The sequence below is a fragment of the Bipolaris zeicola genome, assembly GCF_000523435.1.
Source record: "Bipolaris zeicola 26-R-13 unplaced genomic scaffold scaffold_370, whole genome shotgun sequence".
Lineage (NCBI taxonomy): Eukaryota > Fungi > Ascomycota > Dothideomycetes > Pleosporales > Pleosporaceae > Bipolaris > Bipolaris zeicola.
Genome location: NW_006912419.1, coordinates 1 through 16,002, shown reverse-complemented (window position 1 = coordinate 16,002; position 16,002 = coordinate 1). Strand labels below are relative to the sequence as shown.

General features: G+C 51.0%; 7 protein-coding genes across 7 annotated transcripts; 3 read left to right on the top strand and 4 right to left on the bottom strand.

Moving 5' to 3' along the window:
- Nucleotides 1–223: 223 nt before the first annotated feature.
- On the top strand, nucleotides 224–1,865 carry COCCADRAFT_111353 (uncharacterized protein; the record flags this gene model as incomplete). The annotated part of the gene is made up of 2 exons (XM_007719937.1): nucleotides 224–877; nucleotides 930–1,865. 2 exons carry the CDS (start codon nucleotides 224–226, stop codon nucleotides 1,863–1,865), a joined length of 1,590 nt encoding a protein of 529 aa, XP_007718127.1.
- Nucleotides 1,866–3,484: 1,619 nt separating this feature from the next.
- Nucleotides 3,485–4,276, bottom strand: COCCADRAFT_30973 (lytic polysaccharide monooxygenase; the record flags this gene model as incomplete). The annotated part of the gene is made up of 3 exons (XM_007719936.1): nucleotides 3,485–3,768; nucleotides 3,840–4,166; nucleotides 4,225–4,276. 3 exons carry the CDS (start codon nucleotides 4,274–4,276, stop codon nucleotides 3,485–3,487), a joined length of 663 nt encoding a protein of 220 aa, XP_007718126.1.
- Nucleotides 4,277–5,031: 755 nt separating this feature from the next.
- COCCADRAFT_111352 (uncharacterized protein) lies at nucleotides 5,032–6,601 on the bottom strand (the record flags this gene model as incomplete). Its single annotated transcript, XM_007719935.1, has 2 exons — nucleotides 5,032–6,017; nucleotides 6,094–6,601. 2 exons carry the CDS (start codon nucleotides 6,599–6,601, stop codon nucleotides 5,032–5,034), a joined length of 1,494 nt encoding a protein of 497 aa, XP_007718125.1.
- Nucleotides 6,602–7,323: 722 nt separating this feature from the next.
- COCCADRAFT_9864 (uncharacterized protein) lies at nucleotides 7,324–9,923 on the bottom strand (the record flags this gene model as incomplete). The annotated part of the gene is made up of 2 exons (XM_007719934.1): nucleotides 7,324–8,590; nucleotides 8,659–9,923. 2 exons carry the CDS (start codon nucleotides 9,921–9,923, stop codon nucleotides 7,324–7,326), a joined length of 2,532 nt encoding a protein of 843 aa, XP_007718124.1.
- Nucleotides 9,924–10,395: 472 nt separating this feature from the next.
- On the top strand, nucleotides 10,396–11,559 carry COCCADRAFT_9863 (uncharacterized protein; the record flags this gene model as incomplete). Its single annotated transcript, XM_007719933.1, has 1 exon — nucleotides 10,396–11,559. One exon carries the CDS (start codon nucleotides 10,396–10,398, stop codon nucleotides 11,557–11,559), a length of 1,164 nt encoding a protein of 387 aa, XP_007718123.1.
- A 511-nt stretch (nucleotides 11,560–12,070) lies between these two features.
- On the top strand, nucleotides 12,071–12,514 carry COCCADRAFT_9862 (uncharacterized protein; the record flags this gene model as incomplete). Its single annotated transcript, XM_007719932.1, has 2 exons — nucleotides 12,071–12,340; nucleotides 12,419–12,514. 2 exons carry the CDS (start codon nucleotides 12,071–12,073, stop codon nucleotides 12,512–12,514), a joined length of 366 nt encoding a protein of 121 aa, XP_007718122.1.
- A 662-nt stretch (nucleotides 12,515–13,176) lies between these two features.
- COCCADRAFT_111342 (glycoside hydrolase family 7 protein) lies at nucleotides 13,177–14,497 on the bottom strand (the record flags this gene model as incomplete). The annotated part of the gene is made up of 2 exons (XM_007719931.1): nucleotides 13,177–13,845; nucleotides 13,895–14,497. The coding sequence occupies 2 exons, from the start codon at nucleotides 14,495–14,497 to the stop codon at nucleotides 13,177–13,179; spliced, it is 1,272 nt and encodes a 423-aa protein (XP_007718121.1).
- Nucleotides 14,498–16,002: the final 1,505 nt, after the last annotated feature.

The window sequence follows — 16,002 nt, the reverse complement described above, 5'->3', positions numbered from 1 at the left end:
CATGTAAGAAAGATGTAGAAGATGATTTTGAGTAGAATAGCTTATTACGATTTCTCTTTACTATCATTGTTGTGTTGTAATAGTCATGTAATAGTCGTGATTTTGGTGTGGTCTTGGCACCGTGAGCCACTCGCTATACTGAGCCACTCGCTATACAGATACGTTATACATACTGCACATTAACCACATTTACATAACAACTCTGAAAACAGATCACACTACAATGGGTGTGGTTCTCTCAACTCTCCAGGATTTAATCAAAATCTGTACTGCAACAGCCTCTCTCCTGAAAGCGCTGTCGACCGAATTCAGCCAAGCTTTAAAGCGTGCATCGCAATCTCCGGGCCTTCCTAACCCCAACCCAACCCAAACCTACTGGCTCAATGATCCTCCATATCCTGAACTTATTAATGCAAGCTCACCCAGCTTACCACAAACCGTAGATGTGGCAATCATAGGCTCTGGAATCGCTGGAGCATCCGTGGCACGGTCATTACTCTACGAGCGACGTCGTAGCAACACCAGTCCGGATGAAGAGATAGTTGTTCTCGAGGCTCGGCAGTTGTGCAGCGGTGCCACCGCTCGGAATGGCGGCCATATCAAACCTTCACTATACGAATCCTTTTCCCTGCTCAGCAAACTATTTTCAAAAGACCGTGCTGCCGCCTTGGTGCGCTTTCAATCTCTACATGTTGATTGTTTGACTGGAATATGTGAAGGCGAAGGTATTGAGGCTGCCCAGGCTCGAAAGGTCGAAACAGCCGACTTCTTTCTGGACAGCAAAAGCTTCTCCAAGGCCATCGCTGATTCTTGGGCGTTGAACCAATGGCTACCAGAGATTGAGATCGCCGTGTGGAACGGGGATGAAGCTCAGAAGGTTTGCACGGTTGCCAATTGAACAAAGGAAGACTAAAAACTGACATCAGTAGAGATTTGGTGTCAACGAAAGCGTCGTCGGTGCTTTATCTTACAAAGCAGGTGCTATCTGGCCTTACCGGTTTGTTATGTCCATCTGGAATAGCCTACTGAAAGAGTTCCCCCATCTGTCTGTGGAAACAAACACTCCCGTGGAATCCATCAGCGTTCCAGGAGACGCCCCAGCAGGCTTCCCATATGCTTTGAAAACTCCACGAGGAACCCTTTTTGTTCGGAAAGTAGTTCATACCACCAACGCGTTCGCAAGTCATCTTGTTCCTGGATTGCGCAGCAGGATTGTAGGAGCAAGAGCTCACATGTCCGCCCAAACCCCAGGACAACGCTTCCCGCATGCTGACGGTACAACATCCTGGGGTGTAATATACGACGATGCGTTTGACTACATCACTCAGATACCGCCAGCTTCAGGCGACGCCAAAGGGGATTTGATGATTGGAGGTGGCTTCAAGCGATCTTTGAAGCAAGGCATTGACCAAGTCGGTCTTTACGACGACGGTTCCGTGCTTGACCCTTTGACGATCACACACATTGCAGGTATATTCCCAGCGATATTTCATCCAAAATGGGGTGCGGGGAGCGAGCTGAAGCAGGTGTGGCCTGGGATCATCGGTCTAACTGGTGATTCTCTGCCCTTTGTGGGTCCGTTGAACGCGAAGTTGACGGGACGCCACATCAAGAACCGAAAAGGAATGTTAGATGGCGATCATAAATGTGGAGAGTGGATCGCAGCAGGGTTTTGTGGAGAAGGTATGGTATGGGCCTGGCTTTCTGGCGCGGCGCTTGGTATAATGATTGCTGGAACTGAAGAGGATGACTTGCCTGAAGATCTGGGTAGGCCGGGTGGAAAATTAGCAGAATGGTTCCCGCGCGAGCTTTTGGTTTCGGATGCGAGATTGCGTAGTGCTAACATCAGTAACTTGGCAAATTAGTTGACATCTAGAACGGGCAAGTCAGCTGCCGTGCAATCCCATCAAGTTTGATGTCGATATTGGATGGGTTTAACAACGTAGTGAGTCTTGTTGCCATGGATGAATCTGGCTCGTCGTAATAATTGATCAAGTTTGTCTGAAAGCATACTTAAGAGCCGCTATTAAATTTTGGTATGCAAGGATACTCGTACAAACTTGGCAAATGTGCTAGAATGGGCTTCAAGAAGCCTTCATGTTATAACATAGTGGCATGGCAAGCTATCGGATTTTAAAGATACTTACAGCACGTGACTAGCGACACAGAATGTAAGCTGTGGGGACCTCGAGATCATCAAGGCGCCTTTTCTTCCAGAACATGCAGCAGAGATATGTCACCAGTTAGTTTTGTTCGATAGTACCTCGTATTAAAACTCAAAGCTTATTTCCTCCACTGCACTATAGCACATTTTCTTACGATATTCCTAGAAACTACATGAGAGATTGAGTTTTTCTAAATTCTTTGTATAAATCAACTTGTATTCTAGCATGAGTTCAAACATGAAGCGCTAATTGAACAATGGCTCAACCAATTAGCCAGCCAACTAGTCAGGTCATTATTGAATCAAACTTCCGGTAGTCTCTTGCACCTTTGACCCATTGAAGCTTACCAGCTAATCCAGACGGATTTGAACCCAGAATCAGTAATTTTTCTGGATGTTGGTAGTGACCAAGAACGATTTGGGATATATTTGGTACTCAGCGCGCTCAAAATCTATTGAAGGGCCTCTTGGTCAGTATAAACAAGCATTGATTTGAACCGATAATAGGACAAGTCTGAACGCCTCTCACAACATTCCCACGGCTTTCTTGCTATCATACCCTGATATGGATAAAAATGAAACTGTCAACAAAGATAATTTTTTTCGTTCACACTATGTGTGCAACAGATGTTGCTAATGTATTCAACTACGAACAGAAAAAAAAATATAGTAAATCACTTCCCAAGTTATTCTTCTACGAAAGATAGTTATTAACAGTATATTTTGAACCAAGTTGCTCTTCGCTAGACGTATGAGCTGCCATCTAGCTCATACTTGATGACAGAATCATCTGTTCAGAAGCACCTAGCTCGTGGATCATATCATTTACGTCCTGCAACCTAGTACCCAGTCAACAATTGTAGAGTGTAAACACCAACGATTCCAAGACAACTCAATACTCACATAAAGATGTGGTGGCTTTGAGATCGACATCAACCCATTGCTGATTACATCAAGCGACTTGAGCTGCTTGTGTCATGTCAAGACGGCATTTCTATCTCGTATCTGCGAACAAACATGGAAGTTTATCGAGAAGACAGTTCATTGCAGGAACAGTGCATCCGTCACCTCAGCAGGTCGAATCAGTTGGGAAGGCCAAGTTGTGCGAGTATCATATCAAACAGGTATCGTCATAGAACATATTTACATTCTCTATAATAATGTCATATCGAGAAGGGAGGGCAAAGAAGCTCTAACCCTCGCAAATTCATTCAAATTCTCTTCAGTAACAGCAGGGAATGGAGAAAAAGATATCTATATACAGGACCCCCGCTGTTGCTACCTTACTCCCTTACGTACCCTCCCGACCGCTTAACCATCCTAGCAAGTGAAGGTAGGTGGGCCAGGGTTAACGTAGCTAGTAGGAATGGGGTAGTTGATGTTGATCAAGATACCGGGGTCAGTAGCGCTGTAGGCGCCTGGGAAGGCGACAAGGTTCCTGGGCGACGTGCTGCCGCCACCAGTGACCTCGATCTGAGCGCAGGAGAGGTAGAATTGCGCGCCGCCCCTTTGGCCAGCGGTGTGGATGGCAATGTGCTCGTTGCGCATGAGGTACTTGCCGGCGGGGATGCACTGGGGGATCTTGATGTCGTAGTTGGCGGCAGCTGTAGGAGAGAAGATTGTTAGTGGGTGGGGGGAGGATTCAGTGATGGCGAAAGGGAGGTAAATGACTTACCCAACCAGGTCAGCTGGCTGCCAAACTTGGGCTGCTCGGCGTAGATGCGGAACCAGACTGCGCCAGTGGGGTCCCAGGTGTTGATGTCTGCACCTGCGGGGACCTTGGCGAGGTAGGACTGGAATGGGCCTGGGTGGTAGGCGTTGGGGTTGACGCTGACTTTGACGCTGGAACCAGCGGCGACGGTCATGGTGGCAGTGCCGGGCTTCAGCTGGTTGCAGCGGATGTCGTTGCTGGTGACATCGCCGACGAAGCCATTGTCCTGCCAGTTCTTGGCTTGACGGACGTGAGACCACGGTACACCGCCGTTGATGCTGGGGAGAGTGTCTTGTAGGAGAAATCAGTTGAGATTAGGTTGGAGAGTGGGAAATGTTAGTAGGCATACAGTGAGCGCTGGCCAGAGAGGCGACAGCGAGGATAACGGCGGAAACCTTCATCTTTGCAGGAAAAGTCTCTGTTTTATGCTGCAGATCAAAAGAGACAGATGAAGAGTTGTGGTTCTGTTTCACTGTCTACCAGGCTCCCTATACTTATACCCGATACCATGGCATTGTAACGCTGCCTAAATGTAACACAGCCTTCGGCAATACCATCGCTTAGAACCAAAGCCGCGACAAGGAGCCGAAGATTGAGGGCAGTGGAATGGCGAGCACCGCCATCCAAGGCGGCGTGATGCGTGGCATAGATTGCTGGATATGAAGACAATCTGTTTGGGTTGGCGAGACTCTACAGGTGATACGGCACTAGAGACGGATGTCGTTTCCGCATGAAGAGCGGAGCCAATCAGGCCAATAAGAAGCAAGAATAATTTAGATTGCCTACGTCAGGCCTATAGGCGCCATAATATACCACGACAGGAAGTGCGATCACACAGCCAGCACAATATTAATGTCTCTCCACTTGAACCCCCGATGTGGTGGGTCCTCGAGTGGAAGCCTCTATCGACACCAATGGAATAGCACGTCTTGGTAGTGTCATGGATTCATTAATCAAGTCTGTGGCTAAAGGTTTTCGGCCTTGGTCACTTGCCGAAATGGTCGCGCCAAGGATGCCCGTTTTTTTTCGAGCATGGTGAACTCACAAACTAGTAAGACGTCGCGGCTTGGCTGCTGGCCCGACCCCGAGGAACCTCGTGGCCCACTGACAAATCCAGCCTCGCGTCCAACATTCCCATCTCCCGGTTAAACATGTTTCACGCATCCGGCCTCGATTCCAGATCCTCCACCTGCTTTTTGGTCTCATACTTGCCCGCATCTGCACCGGTAGCAATCGCCAAATCCTCATCCGCGGCAGCATCAAAGTCCTTGCCCCTATACTCGGGCCCAATTGCGGTCAGCAAAATAACATATGCATACACACACCCCATGAAGATACAGATGACCAGTCCGTATTTGTACCGCGCGACTTTGCCCTTTGGTGGCAGAGGGAACTTCTCACCAATCGTTGCTTCAATGGTAGATGAAGCAGAGGAAGCGAGATTGCCAAGCTGGTAACTAGTTCCCACGACAAACGTGCGGAAGGAGCCCGGCGAAAGTTCCATGAGATGGATTGGGATGACCCCCCACGCGCCTTGGACGCAGAATTGCTGGAAAAAGGCTGCGGCAATGACAGCATCACTCGAGGTGAAGGTATAGGGATAGAGCAGCGCCCCGCCAAGGAAGCACATGACAATGATACTGATGCGACGGCCGAAAATGGACGAACAGTATCCGACAAGTGTGCCGCCAGTCATAGCCCCTAGGTTGGCTACGACTTGGGTGACGGTCACCTGGTTTGCTGAGAAGTTGTATTGGTTCTTCAACATGGTCGGGTAAAGATCCTGGCTGCCATGGGACATGAAATTAAAGCCGGCCATGAGGAGCACAAGATAGACGAGTAGCAGCCAGTGCCTCTTGAGGGCCACCTTGCCCTCGTCAACAAACGTCTTGGCCGCACTGGGTTGTTCTTCACGGATACGCTGACGTTCGCGATAGGCGTTCGTCTCTGGAAGGCACAGACGGAAGATGATGATAAGAACCGGAGGCCCCGCACCGAACCAGAACAGAGGGCGCCACCCATGACCGACGGTATCAACAAAGGCACGTGCAAAGACTGTGGCAAGTAGATAACCGAATGCATAGCCTTGCTGCAGGATACCAGACATGAGTCCACGAGCTTGTTCGGGACAGTCTTCGAGAGCTGTTCAGAGGTCAGATTCCTGATTGGGTACGTGTATGTACATGCGAAGCAAGAAGAGAAAGAAGAGCTGACGTACCAGTTGCAGCGGCGTTACCATACAATCCACCCATAGCAATTCCGAACAAGGCGCGTACGCCCAGGAATTCCTTGTACGTCGAACAAAAGCCCGTGCCAAGTTCAAGGACAATGAACAAGAGGTTGTTGATAACAAACGGCCACTTCCTTCCATAGCGATCAGCAGCCAAGCCGAAGATGATGCTGCCCACGCTTCTCAGCATAAGGACTAGCGTAATGCCCCACGTGATGTCGGCTTGGGTCTTGCCAAACGTCTCGGCGAGGTTTTCAATGGTAAGGGACACGGTGAAAAAGTCAAAGGCATCCCACGTCCAAGCGAAGAAGGCAACAAGAAAGAATAGCCATTGCTGGGCGTTGAGCATGCGAAGAAGGGCGATGGGATTTGCAACCTTGTCGTGGGCGGGCTTGAGTGTCGGAATACGCGTTGCCACATAGCGGGCAGCCGTCATGGTGGGAGCGGGCTCCACATACTCGTGCTGCTCAGCGTCTTCGTACTTGGTGTCTGCCATGGCAGTCAAGTTGCTTGGGGAATGAGAATCAGACGGACTGGCCGACCAGTTGTACTCATGAGGCAGCACCGGCGCCCGTCAGGCAACCCTTTATACATGGCCTGACGTCGTGACGAGCATGCCTCGCTGCCCCCGATGCGATGGCCGACAAGTAAGCAGTGTGCAGTCCATGCGTGCGCGGTCCATTGACACATGACGTGCCCGCAACCCCGCATTGCCCGCTCCCGTCCAGTGAATGTTTGCGGAGAGGCCGTTAGGGCCGATGAGCTGCGCGGCTCAATACTGCGCTAGGTGTCATCCGGCCGTCGCACGACTTGTCAAGACATGCTAAGCGTTATCAAGACTTGCTTAGCCTTGCCCCCTCGAGAAAGAACCGGGGCCCAACACATGTCGCCAAGCTCTGTCACAAAGCTTGTTGGTTGCCATCTTGACCGAAGGCGCCAGATCAGGCTCCGCGTGCGAAAAAGACCCGCATTCTCGTCCTAGAATGGCCGCAAACTTCGTATTTCCGCAGTGCTGGAGAAAGAGATGCACGTCAGACCTTCCTGCTGGTAATATGAAGATTTTTGATTCCCAACGCCCTTTTCATGTAGTAGTATGCATGCGCATACGCACTCGTCTACTTTGTACTCGTAGACTCAAAACGCCGTGTCGTCCAATACCATGCTAGAAACGCCTTTGCTCATGTTGCACGATCCAAATTCTTAGCGGCAAAATCCTCGTCACGCCCGGCTGGAAACAGCGCGTGAGCTCTCCGCCGAACTACCCCATTCCTCGGTTAACCGCTCCATCTCCGTCATCCGAAGCGCCTCCTCGACGCTGTGTACAAAGTGTCTTTTCCCACCACACATTTCGATAATGCCGCTCTTGTCGAAGAGCTTGTAAACCGCGCTCGACTCTCTGGGTACTCTGCAGAAAAACACTCTAACCCCCCGGTTTCTATACGACTCTACAATCTCAGCAAGTACCTGCGCGCCAGCTCCGTCAAGCGACGTAACGCCATGTACATCGAAAATAATATTCTTGTTGTTTTCCGCATGTCGAACCCGCGGCAAGGCTGGGTGCGCTCTCGCTGTGCCGTGGTCTTCTAGGCGGCGAAGACGCGTCTTGAGGTTGCCCGTATTGGCAAATGTCAGGGGTTCTGGAATCTTGACAATAAGACATCCCTCGATAAACTCAACGTCTCCCGGGGCTTGCTCTGCGTTGGAAAATTGGTTGGTTGTTCCAGGCACACGACCGAGAATTTGAATTCGTGGGCGCACCGAATGGCGGATGAGGCGCAGGATGGACAGACCAATACCAACGCCGATACCGCGCTTCAGATCCCAAATGATGGTGATGACAAAGATGAGCCCCATGAGGATCAGTTCAGACCAGCCTTGAATCTTCAAGAAGAACTTGATGTCGTGCGGTGCTTCCTCAACAAGCGAGTATGCAACAACCGAAACCATGGCGCAAAGTACGCCCTTTGGCAAGTAGTAAAAGTAAGGCAGCATGAATACAGTGCAAAGAATGGTGATGATGGAGAGCAGTACAGAGCTCATGGGCGTCAAACCACCCGTCGAGGCATTGACTTTGGACCGGCCATAGCCACCAAAGGCGGGAAGAGCCATGAAGAGTCCACCAGTGATGTTGGCAGTTCCCAATGCGATGAGCTCCCGGTTTGCGCTGAGTGGCATCTGTACCCCTTCCTTGTTCTGCTCGCCACTGCCCAACGACTTTGCTGCAACAGATGATTCAAAGAAACCCAGCATAGCAATGATGAGGGCCGTGTTGATGGCGTCCGATACATACTTCAGATGCGACGTGTCGAAGGGAAAGTGGACTGAGAAGAGCTTTGCACTCGAGTTTACTTCGCCAAGAACCGCGAGCCCTTGCTCATCAAGTCGATATCTCCAGGTAATGATGGTAGCAAGCACAACAACTGCAAAGCGGTCCGGGATGTATGCGACATTGGGGTAACGTGGCTGCAGTCGCTTCTTGAACTCTCTGGGAAAGTGTGAGCAGGAAGAATCAGAAAGAGACATTCACCAGACGTCTGGCGTGGAACAACATACCTGAAGAACATAATAATAGCAAACGCAGTAAATGATACGGCACACGTAAGACCGTGGGCATTGCCAACATTGCGGACGAGGAATAGAAACTTGTCCAAGCAGCTTCCGTGAGATACTTGGTCAGCAGCAAGTCTGGCCAGTCCCATCTGAGGGATAAGTTGGTCAATGAAGATGACTACACCAATAGCGCTGATGAAGCCACGCAAGAAGGGCCTGCTCAGGACGTTATCCAAGAAGCCAAGTCTGAAGAAGCCGCCAATGAGAATGAATGCGCCAGCCATGCACGTGACAATGCCAGCAATCTCGGCATTGCGCCTGCCGTCATTGTCGTCTGTAGTGCCCTTTTTGATGTTCTCACGCACAATTTCGCCAACGAGGAGCGAGCCCGGTGCTTCTGGGCCTACAACCATCTGTGGACAGGTGCCTAGTATGGCGTAGATGAGCGGGTTGAACGCAAAGCTGTAAAGACCGTGTACGGGGGGCAGATGGGCGAGATTCGAGGCGTACGAGAGGGCCATGGGAATGTAGAAGGAAGCCATGGTGATAGCCGCGACAAGATCGCCCTTCAAGTAGCGCCATTTGTACTGCTGGGTCCAATTGAGAATGGGGATGTAGTACTTGAGGTACATCATGCGCTTGTTCTTGATGCCATGGCGTTCGGCAAGCCATCGCGTGGTGCTCATCTGTTTGCCGCTGGCCTTGTTGGTGACGCTATCGGCAATGGCGTCGCCCAGCAGCGCATGTGCGGCGTCTGGTGCCTCGCCCTCGAGCGTCTCGCGTATACCAGGAAAGGCGCCGCCAAAGCTCTGCTCCGAGTGCACGCTGCCCGCAAAGCTACCATAGCTGCGATGTGTCGCTGGTCTACCAGTGCCTGCGTCATGTTGTTGATGGTTCAGCAGGCGAGTGCGCACAGTGGGTTCGAGGTCGATCTCTATGATACCGCCGGACGAGCCAACATTCTCGTGGGTCGAGTGCGCAGACAGGGCATCTGCTGTGGGTTGTATGCCGTCGACTCCAAAGTCGAGATGAGGCAGAGTGTCACTAGCCTCGGCGAGAGGCTCTTCATCGTCGTCGTAGTAATGTCGACGGTGCATTGCCTCGTCTGGCGAAGTGGACGGGTCCGAAGGCACATGGGCCTGTCGCAGCTGGCTAGGCGTTGCAGGCGCATGGGCATGGCGGGCGCTTGCATTCGACGAGTCTCGCGAATGTGAGGCTGTGGCATGCGGGCGACTGCTGTCGTCTGGGTTGGCTGGTTTGGGTGGCATTCTCGATGGCCTTGGTGTTGATGTTGGTAGTGCTGTTGTTGTTGCTGATGACGTCGCCGTCCTCGTTCTCTTCTTCTCGTTGTTCCTCCTCTTCTGTTAGAGTCCGTCGTCTCGAAGCGGGCGACTGTTCCAAGCAGTAATCATAATTCGCGCTTCCGTTCCAAGTTCCGCGCGAGCATGAGCATGGACGTGGAGCTGTTGGTTTATCATGGGCAATGGTTTTTCCGGTGCGGATGGAACGCCGTTCTCGTTGGTCTGTTCACCCCCACACCCGGCCTTGTCTTCCCCCCCCCCCCGTTCTCGGAGCTCGAAATTTGGGCGCCGGGCAAAACAGAACATGGAGTCATAAGTGGGCTGCTTTAGTCCGGCCCTACCTGCTCCACACTCCGAAGTCCGTCGCATTGTCTTTTATAAGACGGTTGGCTTGCAATTGAAAACCACTACCACAACAATAACAGTCACCACCTCCAAAATGACATTCCCAACCCTCCACGCCCGCGCAGAGGCCAAGCCACTCGAGCACCGCTCATGCCTCACGCCCACCACAGCCAAGAAGCTGCTCGATGCCGGCTACCCTGTCCTTGTCGAGCGTTCACCCAAGGACCCCAACTACGCCCGCATCTTCGCCGACGAAGAGTTTGAGCAAGCCGGCGCAACACTGATTGAAGAGGGCGCATACAAGACAGCGCCCAAGAACCACATCATCCTTGGTCTCAAGGAACTGCCAGAGGACTCATTCCCTCTTGAGCATACATTCGTCCACTTTGCACACTGCTACAAGCAACAAGGCGGCTGGGAGAACGTCCTCGCTCGCTTCCCCCGCGGCGGTGGCACTCTCTACGATCTCGAGTTTCTGCAGGACGAGTCGGGCAGGCGTGTGGCTGCCTTTGGATACCATGCTGGCTTTGTTGGCGCCGCCCTTGCTATCAAGACGTGGGCATGGCAGCTCACCCACCCCAATGGCGAGCCCCTCCCCAGCCTCGATGCATTCACCGACGGCCGCGGCTACTACAACAACGAGGGTGAACTGATCGCTCAGCTCAAGGACGATGTCGCCGCCGGTGAGAAGGTTGCAGGCCGCAAGCCCAGCAGCTTGGTTCTTGGTGCTCTGGGTCGCTGCGGCTCGGGTGCTGTTGACCTTCTCGAAAAGATTGGCTGCTCAGAAGTCAAGAAGTGGGATCTGGCCGAGACCAAGGAGCGCGACGGCCCCTACCCAGAGATTGTCGAGTCGGACATCTTCGTCAACTGCATCTACCTCTCCAAGCCCATTCCTCCCTTTGTCTCCAAGGAGAGCCTTAAGTCGTCAAACCGCAAGCTAAGCGTCGTATGCGATGTCTCCTGCGACACCACCAACCCCCACAACCCCATCCCTATCTACGACATCAACACAACTTTTGACAAGCCCACGGTTGAAGTGTCCGTCGAAGGCAACGGCCCTAGACTCTCCGTCATCTCCATCGACCATCTCCCATCCGCGCTTCCCCGCGAGTCGTCAGAAGCCTTCAGCAATGCCCTATTGCCTAGCTTGATGGCTCTCAAGGACCGTGCCACAACTCCCGTATGGCAAGGCGCTGAGAAGCTTTTCCAGGAAAAGGTACAGACGTTGCCAGGTGGTGTCCCCAAGAAAGAGGTATAGAGCTGCCCACTGGCAGGATGATGATACCCTGCTCAAATGATGTTTTGATTCACACACGATAGATAAAAGTAACTGAATGAAGTGCACAGTGGCCATTTCGTCACAGCTTTGTGCGCAATTTCTTATTTCTTGAAACCCATGTGCACATTTGCCTTATTCTCTATCCCCTTGGCATAGAGCATGGATATATGAGCTGCTACCGGCTTTCAATTGATTTTGAATCAAACGACTGAGATAATTTCAAAAATTGAGAACTTGGTCCAATTCTTATCTAACAGCAAGGTATGATATACTGTCATCCCCTATCGACCATCCCTATCTGCCATGGCTGCACTGGGACCAAAACTACACTGCGCAGCAGCAACTGGAAAACAGGCATAGTCCGTTATGCCCAAGGTATAAACAAAAGAACGAAAAGGATTGGGGGTCCTTGAACCCCAGGATATCTGCACCAGAACTAACCCAGTGACTGCGTCCCTCTTCATCGCTTCATATATCGCCTCTATCTCCGATGACCTCCCTTTCCTTCTACCGATGCAACGCCCAATCATGCAAAGCCTCCGCCTTGGTCAACTTCCTCTCCGCCTTTTCCGCCGGTGTCTCTGTAGCTTTTGTGGTTGGTGTTTTTGTCTTTGTCTCCTTGCTATCCCGCTTCGACGGGAGCAGCGACCTCAGAAGCGATTTCGTACTTGTCATTGTCGACGATGATGTTATCGACATTGTATCTTTTTCCGGTGTAGATGTGGATGTTGATCGCGTAGTAGACGACATGTTGAGTATTGTGAATTCCGTGTTTCGATATTTAGAAATCGTTGATGTAATCGTGGAATGCGTATCCTTTGAATTGACAATGAAGTAGATGTATCGTAGCTTTGATAATGATGATGATGATGATGATGAGGAGGATGATGTTCCAATTGATTTGATGCCTCAACTCCTGGATTACATCCCCTAATCTTTATACCTTTTCTCCAACCCTCAGCTTAGCAATACAACCCTCAATGACCAATTCAACAGCATCGCACTACACCGCGCTGCGCCCTCACACCGACTCATGCGCACCTCCTCCGCCCCAGGCTCCCAGGGCATTCTCCCCAATGTCCGCGCACGACAAGACGGTTGAGTCATCTAGTGGCGGTTCTACACATGTCGAAGCAAAGGGCGTAACGCTTGTTTTTGCTGGAAAAGGTTAAGTTTGCATGTTGTGTGGTGTTTGAGTCAAAAAACCGGTGTCACCGGTGGTAGGGATGCGGACTAGTGGTTTCCGCATGCGGACGGCAAAGTGGGTGTGTGGCTTTGTAAGGTGGGTGAGCTTTGTAAGCCTGCACTCGTATTGCCTTCGCATTTGCTATTGCGACATGTGTTTTGCTGGCCGGTCAGCCGTTGAGGGTGACCGGTGCTGAAACGAAAGGTTTTGCGAATTTAATGGGGTCGGGACTCATATGGTTTCTGCTTGACATGGTTTTTTTTTCCGACGGTTGCTGCGATTCACCTGCGGAATGACACTAGTATTGCAAAGTTCATTTGCGCAACTCAAGGTACTCTGACCCGTCTATATTTGAAGAAGTACATATACACATCTAGTATCGTCTAATACATATAAAAAGCCACCACACTCTAAGCCTTCCAGTACTTGCTCGTCGCGTTGGAAGCTCCATACGTCGAGTCGATCTCACCCCACTTGACCTGGCTAAAGGTGACAGTGGGATTCTTGACCTTGGACTGAATGACATCTGGGAAGCCCTCGGTGGCATTGCAAGGACCGCTGGATCCGCTGTCAAGCCACTGCATGCCACTGCTCTTATCCCACCAGATGCTTAGTGCGAGAACCATACCGCGTTCCAGGGCCTCACCCATGGTCTTGTGGCCACCAAGCCTGTTGTAGGCCGAGGTTTTTCCCTGCTTATCGCACCACGCCTGGTCCATGACTGCCTCTTCAGCGGTGAGGTTGCGCATGGCGTTTTCAATGACTACGCCGTCTTGCACGTACTTGCGGACAATGGCCTGGAGCACGCCGTCCTTGGCGGGAAACTGGGTGACAACGGTGAACGGCCTGTTGGTATCGACCTTGAGACCTGGTCCGTAGTACTCCTTGTCGTTACGGTGCTTGTATGGGTTGTCACCGCATCCGGCCTTGTCGCAGAGTCCAGCACTGCCGCAGTCATTACCCGTGCATGCAAAGATACCTGGCTTGCCACAGGTATGAGGGGCGATCTGGTTGGCATAGCTGTTGGCCTCCCAGATATCCATTTCGTTGCAGCAGGAGCCCTCCCCATTAGCGTTGGCCTGCGTACAGTCAGTCTTTTGTTCAAAACCAATGAGTAAGCGGACTTACCTCGCCGTTCAAAAATGGTTTGACAAAACACTGGGCGTCACAGTACCCGCTACCCTGGGGCGCACCTGCGGTGTTGTATTCGGACCGTCCACCATCGGCTTCCATTTCGCTGAGATAGAGAGCACTGTTCATGCCACAAGGTAGCTTCGACATATCGACGTCGAAGGACAGTTCATTGCCCGTCAATTGCAGCATCTCGTAGTTCTGCTTATCCTCGGCTAACAGATACACCCTAGGGCTCATGTATTCACCTTTGGGATTGAACATGTCTAGGCGAAGCTTGTCGTTTTCCGTGAAAATTGCTTGTGTGGAGTAATCCTCGATGCCATCAATTACGCAATTCTGAGCGCAAGTCTTCTTGTCTGGGCAAAGCGCCGTATTGAGCGCAGTGTATTCATCACCGCAGCTCACACTCGTGTCGTTTTTGAGATGAATATTGTGGCGTAGTGAGTCAACAACAATGGAAGTGTCTAGCGCCTTGCACCCACCAGCCTTTGTGCATTTCCAAGTCGTCAACTTTGGGTGTACTTCTGGGATAGTTCCTGCTATTTGGGCAGTGGCCAAGCCCAGCAGGGTTGCCGCAACGACTGAAGAAAGTGACATTGTTGAAGCGTTTCAAGAAGGAGTGACTCCGCTGGTTCAAGAAAACAAGTGATTGGGGAATTGTTTCGACTGAATCAAGACCATACTTATACTACTTCTTGAGAGCACGGTCTCGGAGACGCTTCCCGGGACTTCGTGGTCAAATGTGAATATGGACCCGGGATACCACCGAGACCTAGATGGCGAGGTCTCTCGGTGCAACCAGGCGTGATGTTCATTGGCCAAGCGAGTTTGCGAGCCTCATCTTCACACCGTGCGCCGTTTCAGACCGCTGTAGACAAGTTGAAAACTAAAAAGGCGGCCAAGAGATGAGCTTTGTATGCAAAGCCTATTCTCCTAGTTTATAGCGTTAGTAGTGCCTGAATAGATGAATTTTGATTGCGGGGCCCCGCATTGGCGCATCTAGCCCGGATGTTTTCCCGGTCTTTGATTGCGCTTGTTCTGAGATGGGATAGGCTATTCATACACTTTGCCGTTGCGCTGCTAGAAGGATCATTAACAATGCATTTGTGGCGTACAGAGACTTGCTTTTGTATACTGTCCTGTCGGTAGTTATAAACGTAGTGTCCCTCAATTCTTTTCATCTTGACCAATTCTCCTCTCGAGAATTCACGATTTTTTCTTGACGTGGAACTGGCGCAATTTATTTAACGTACTAACAAAGTTCAATCAGATTAGCAACGTTTACAAACCGTCACGTCTATGCACTGGAAATGTGATCGCCAACCGGAACAGGATTCCGAATTTCACGTGCACTCACTTGCACATGCCGAAGTACAGGTGGTAGCGGTTCATGCGACATGTCACCACTCCTGCAGACCCTCGTTCAGAACTTGTTCGCATGACAGGTTTATTCTGATGCAGAAGTGAGGGTTGTGTATATTCACCCTCGTATCACATCCGGCAGCATGGAATTTTCAGGCGTCCATTTCCAGATGACCAATCCGACCCAAACCAAGGCAAAGATCCGAAGCTTAGCACATAATGCATAGAATCCAAGACTTCGTTCTGCAATTCAACCAACATTGTCACCCCGCATGTTTCATGCAACAAGTTCGCCATTTCAGGCAAGAGAAATGTGAAGTGTGCTCATTCTGCGCAATTATTCCTAGGGTATCGAGATAAGGGCTGGAATTGAGGTAAGGTCGCCATGTGCGATGAAGGCAGAATTCAATGCTAATAATCCACCACCAGGGACCACTAAATGGCGATATGTTCCAGTGGAGATTCGGGACAAGAGTCCACGAATGAAGCGTCAGGTCGCGTCTCGTAGTATGGGTCCAGTTGGCGATCAGTCGTACCCAACAATGATCAGCTCATGCATCTTGTCATTAGTCGGCGACATGAACGTGCAGTACTCGCCCCACGTGCCTAGTTCTTCCGAACTAGGCCCTACCCAGCTCAACGTCAACCACCAGCTCAACGTCAATTTCATCAACCCACACGATTTGTATAGTAAATTGACCGCGTAAACACGTAAAATATTATATATTTGTTATAGCTAC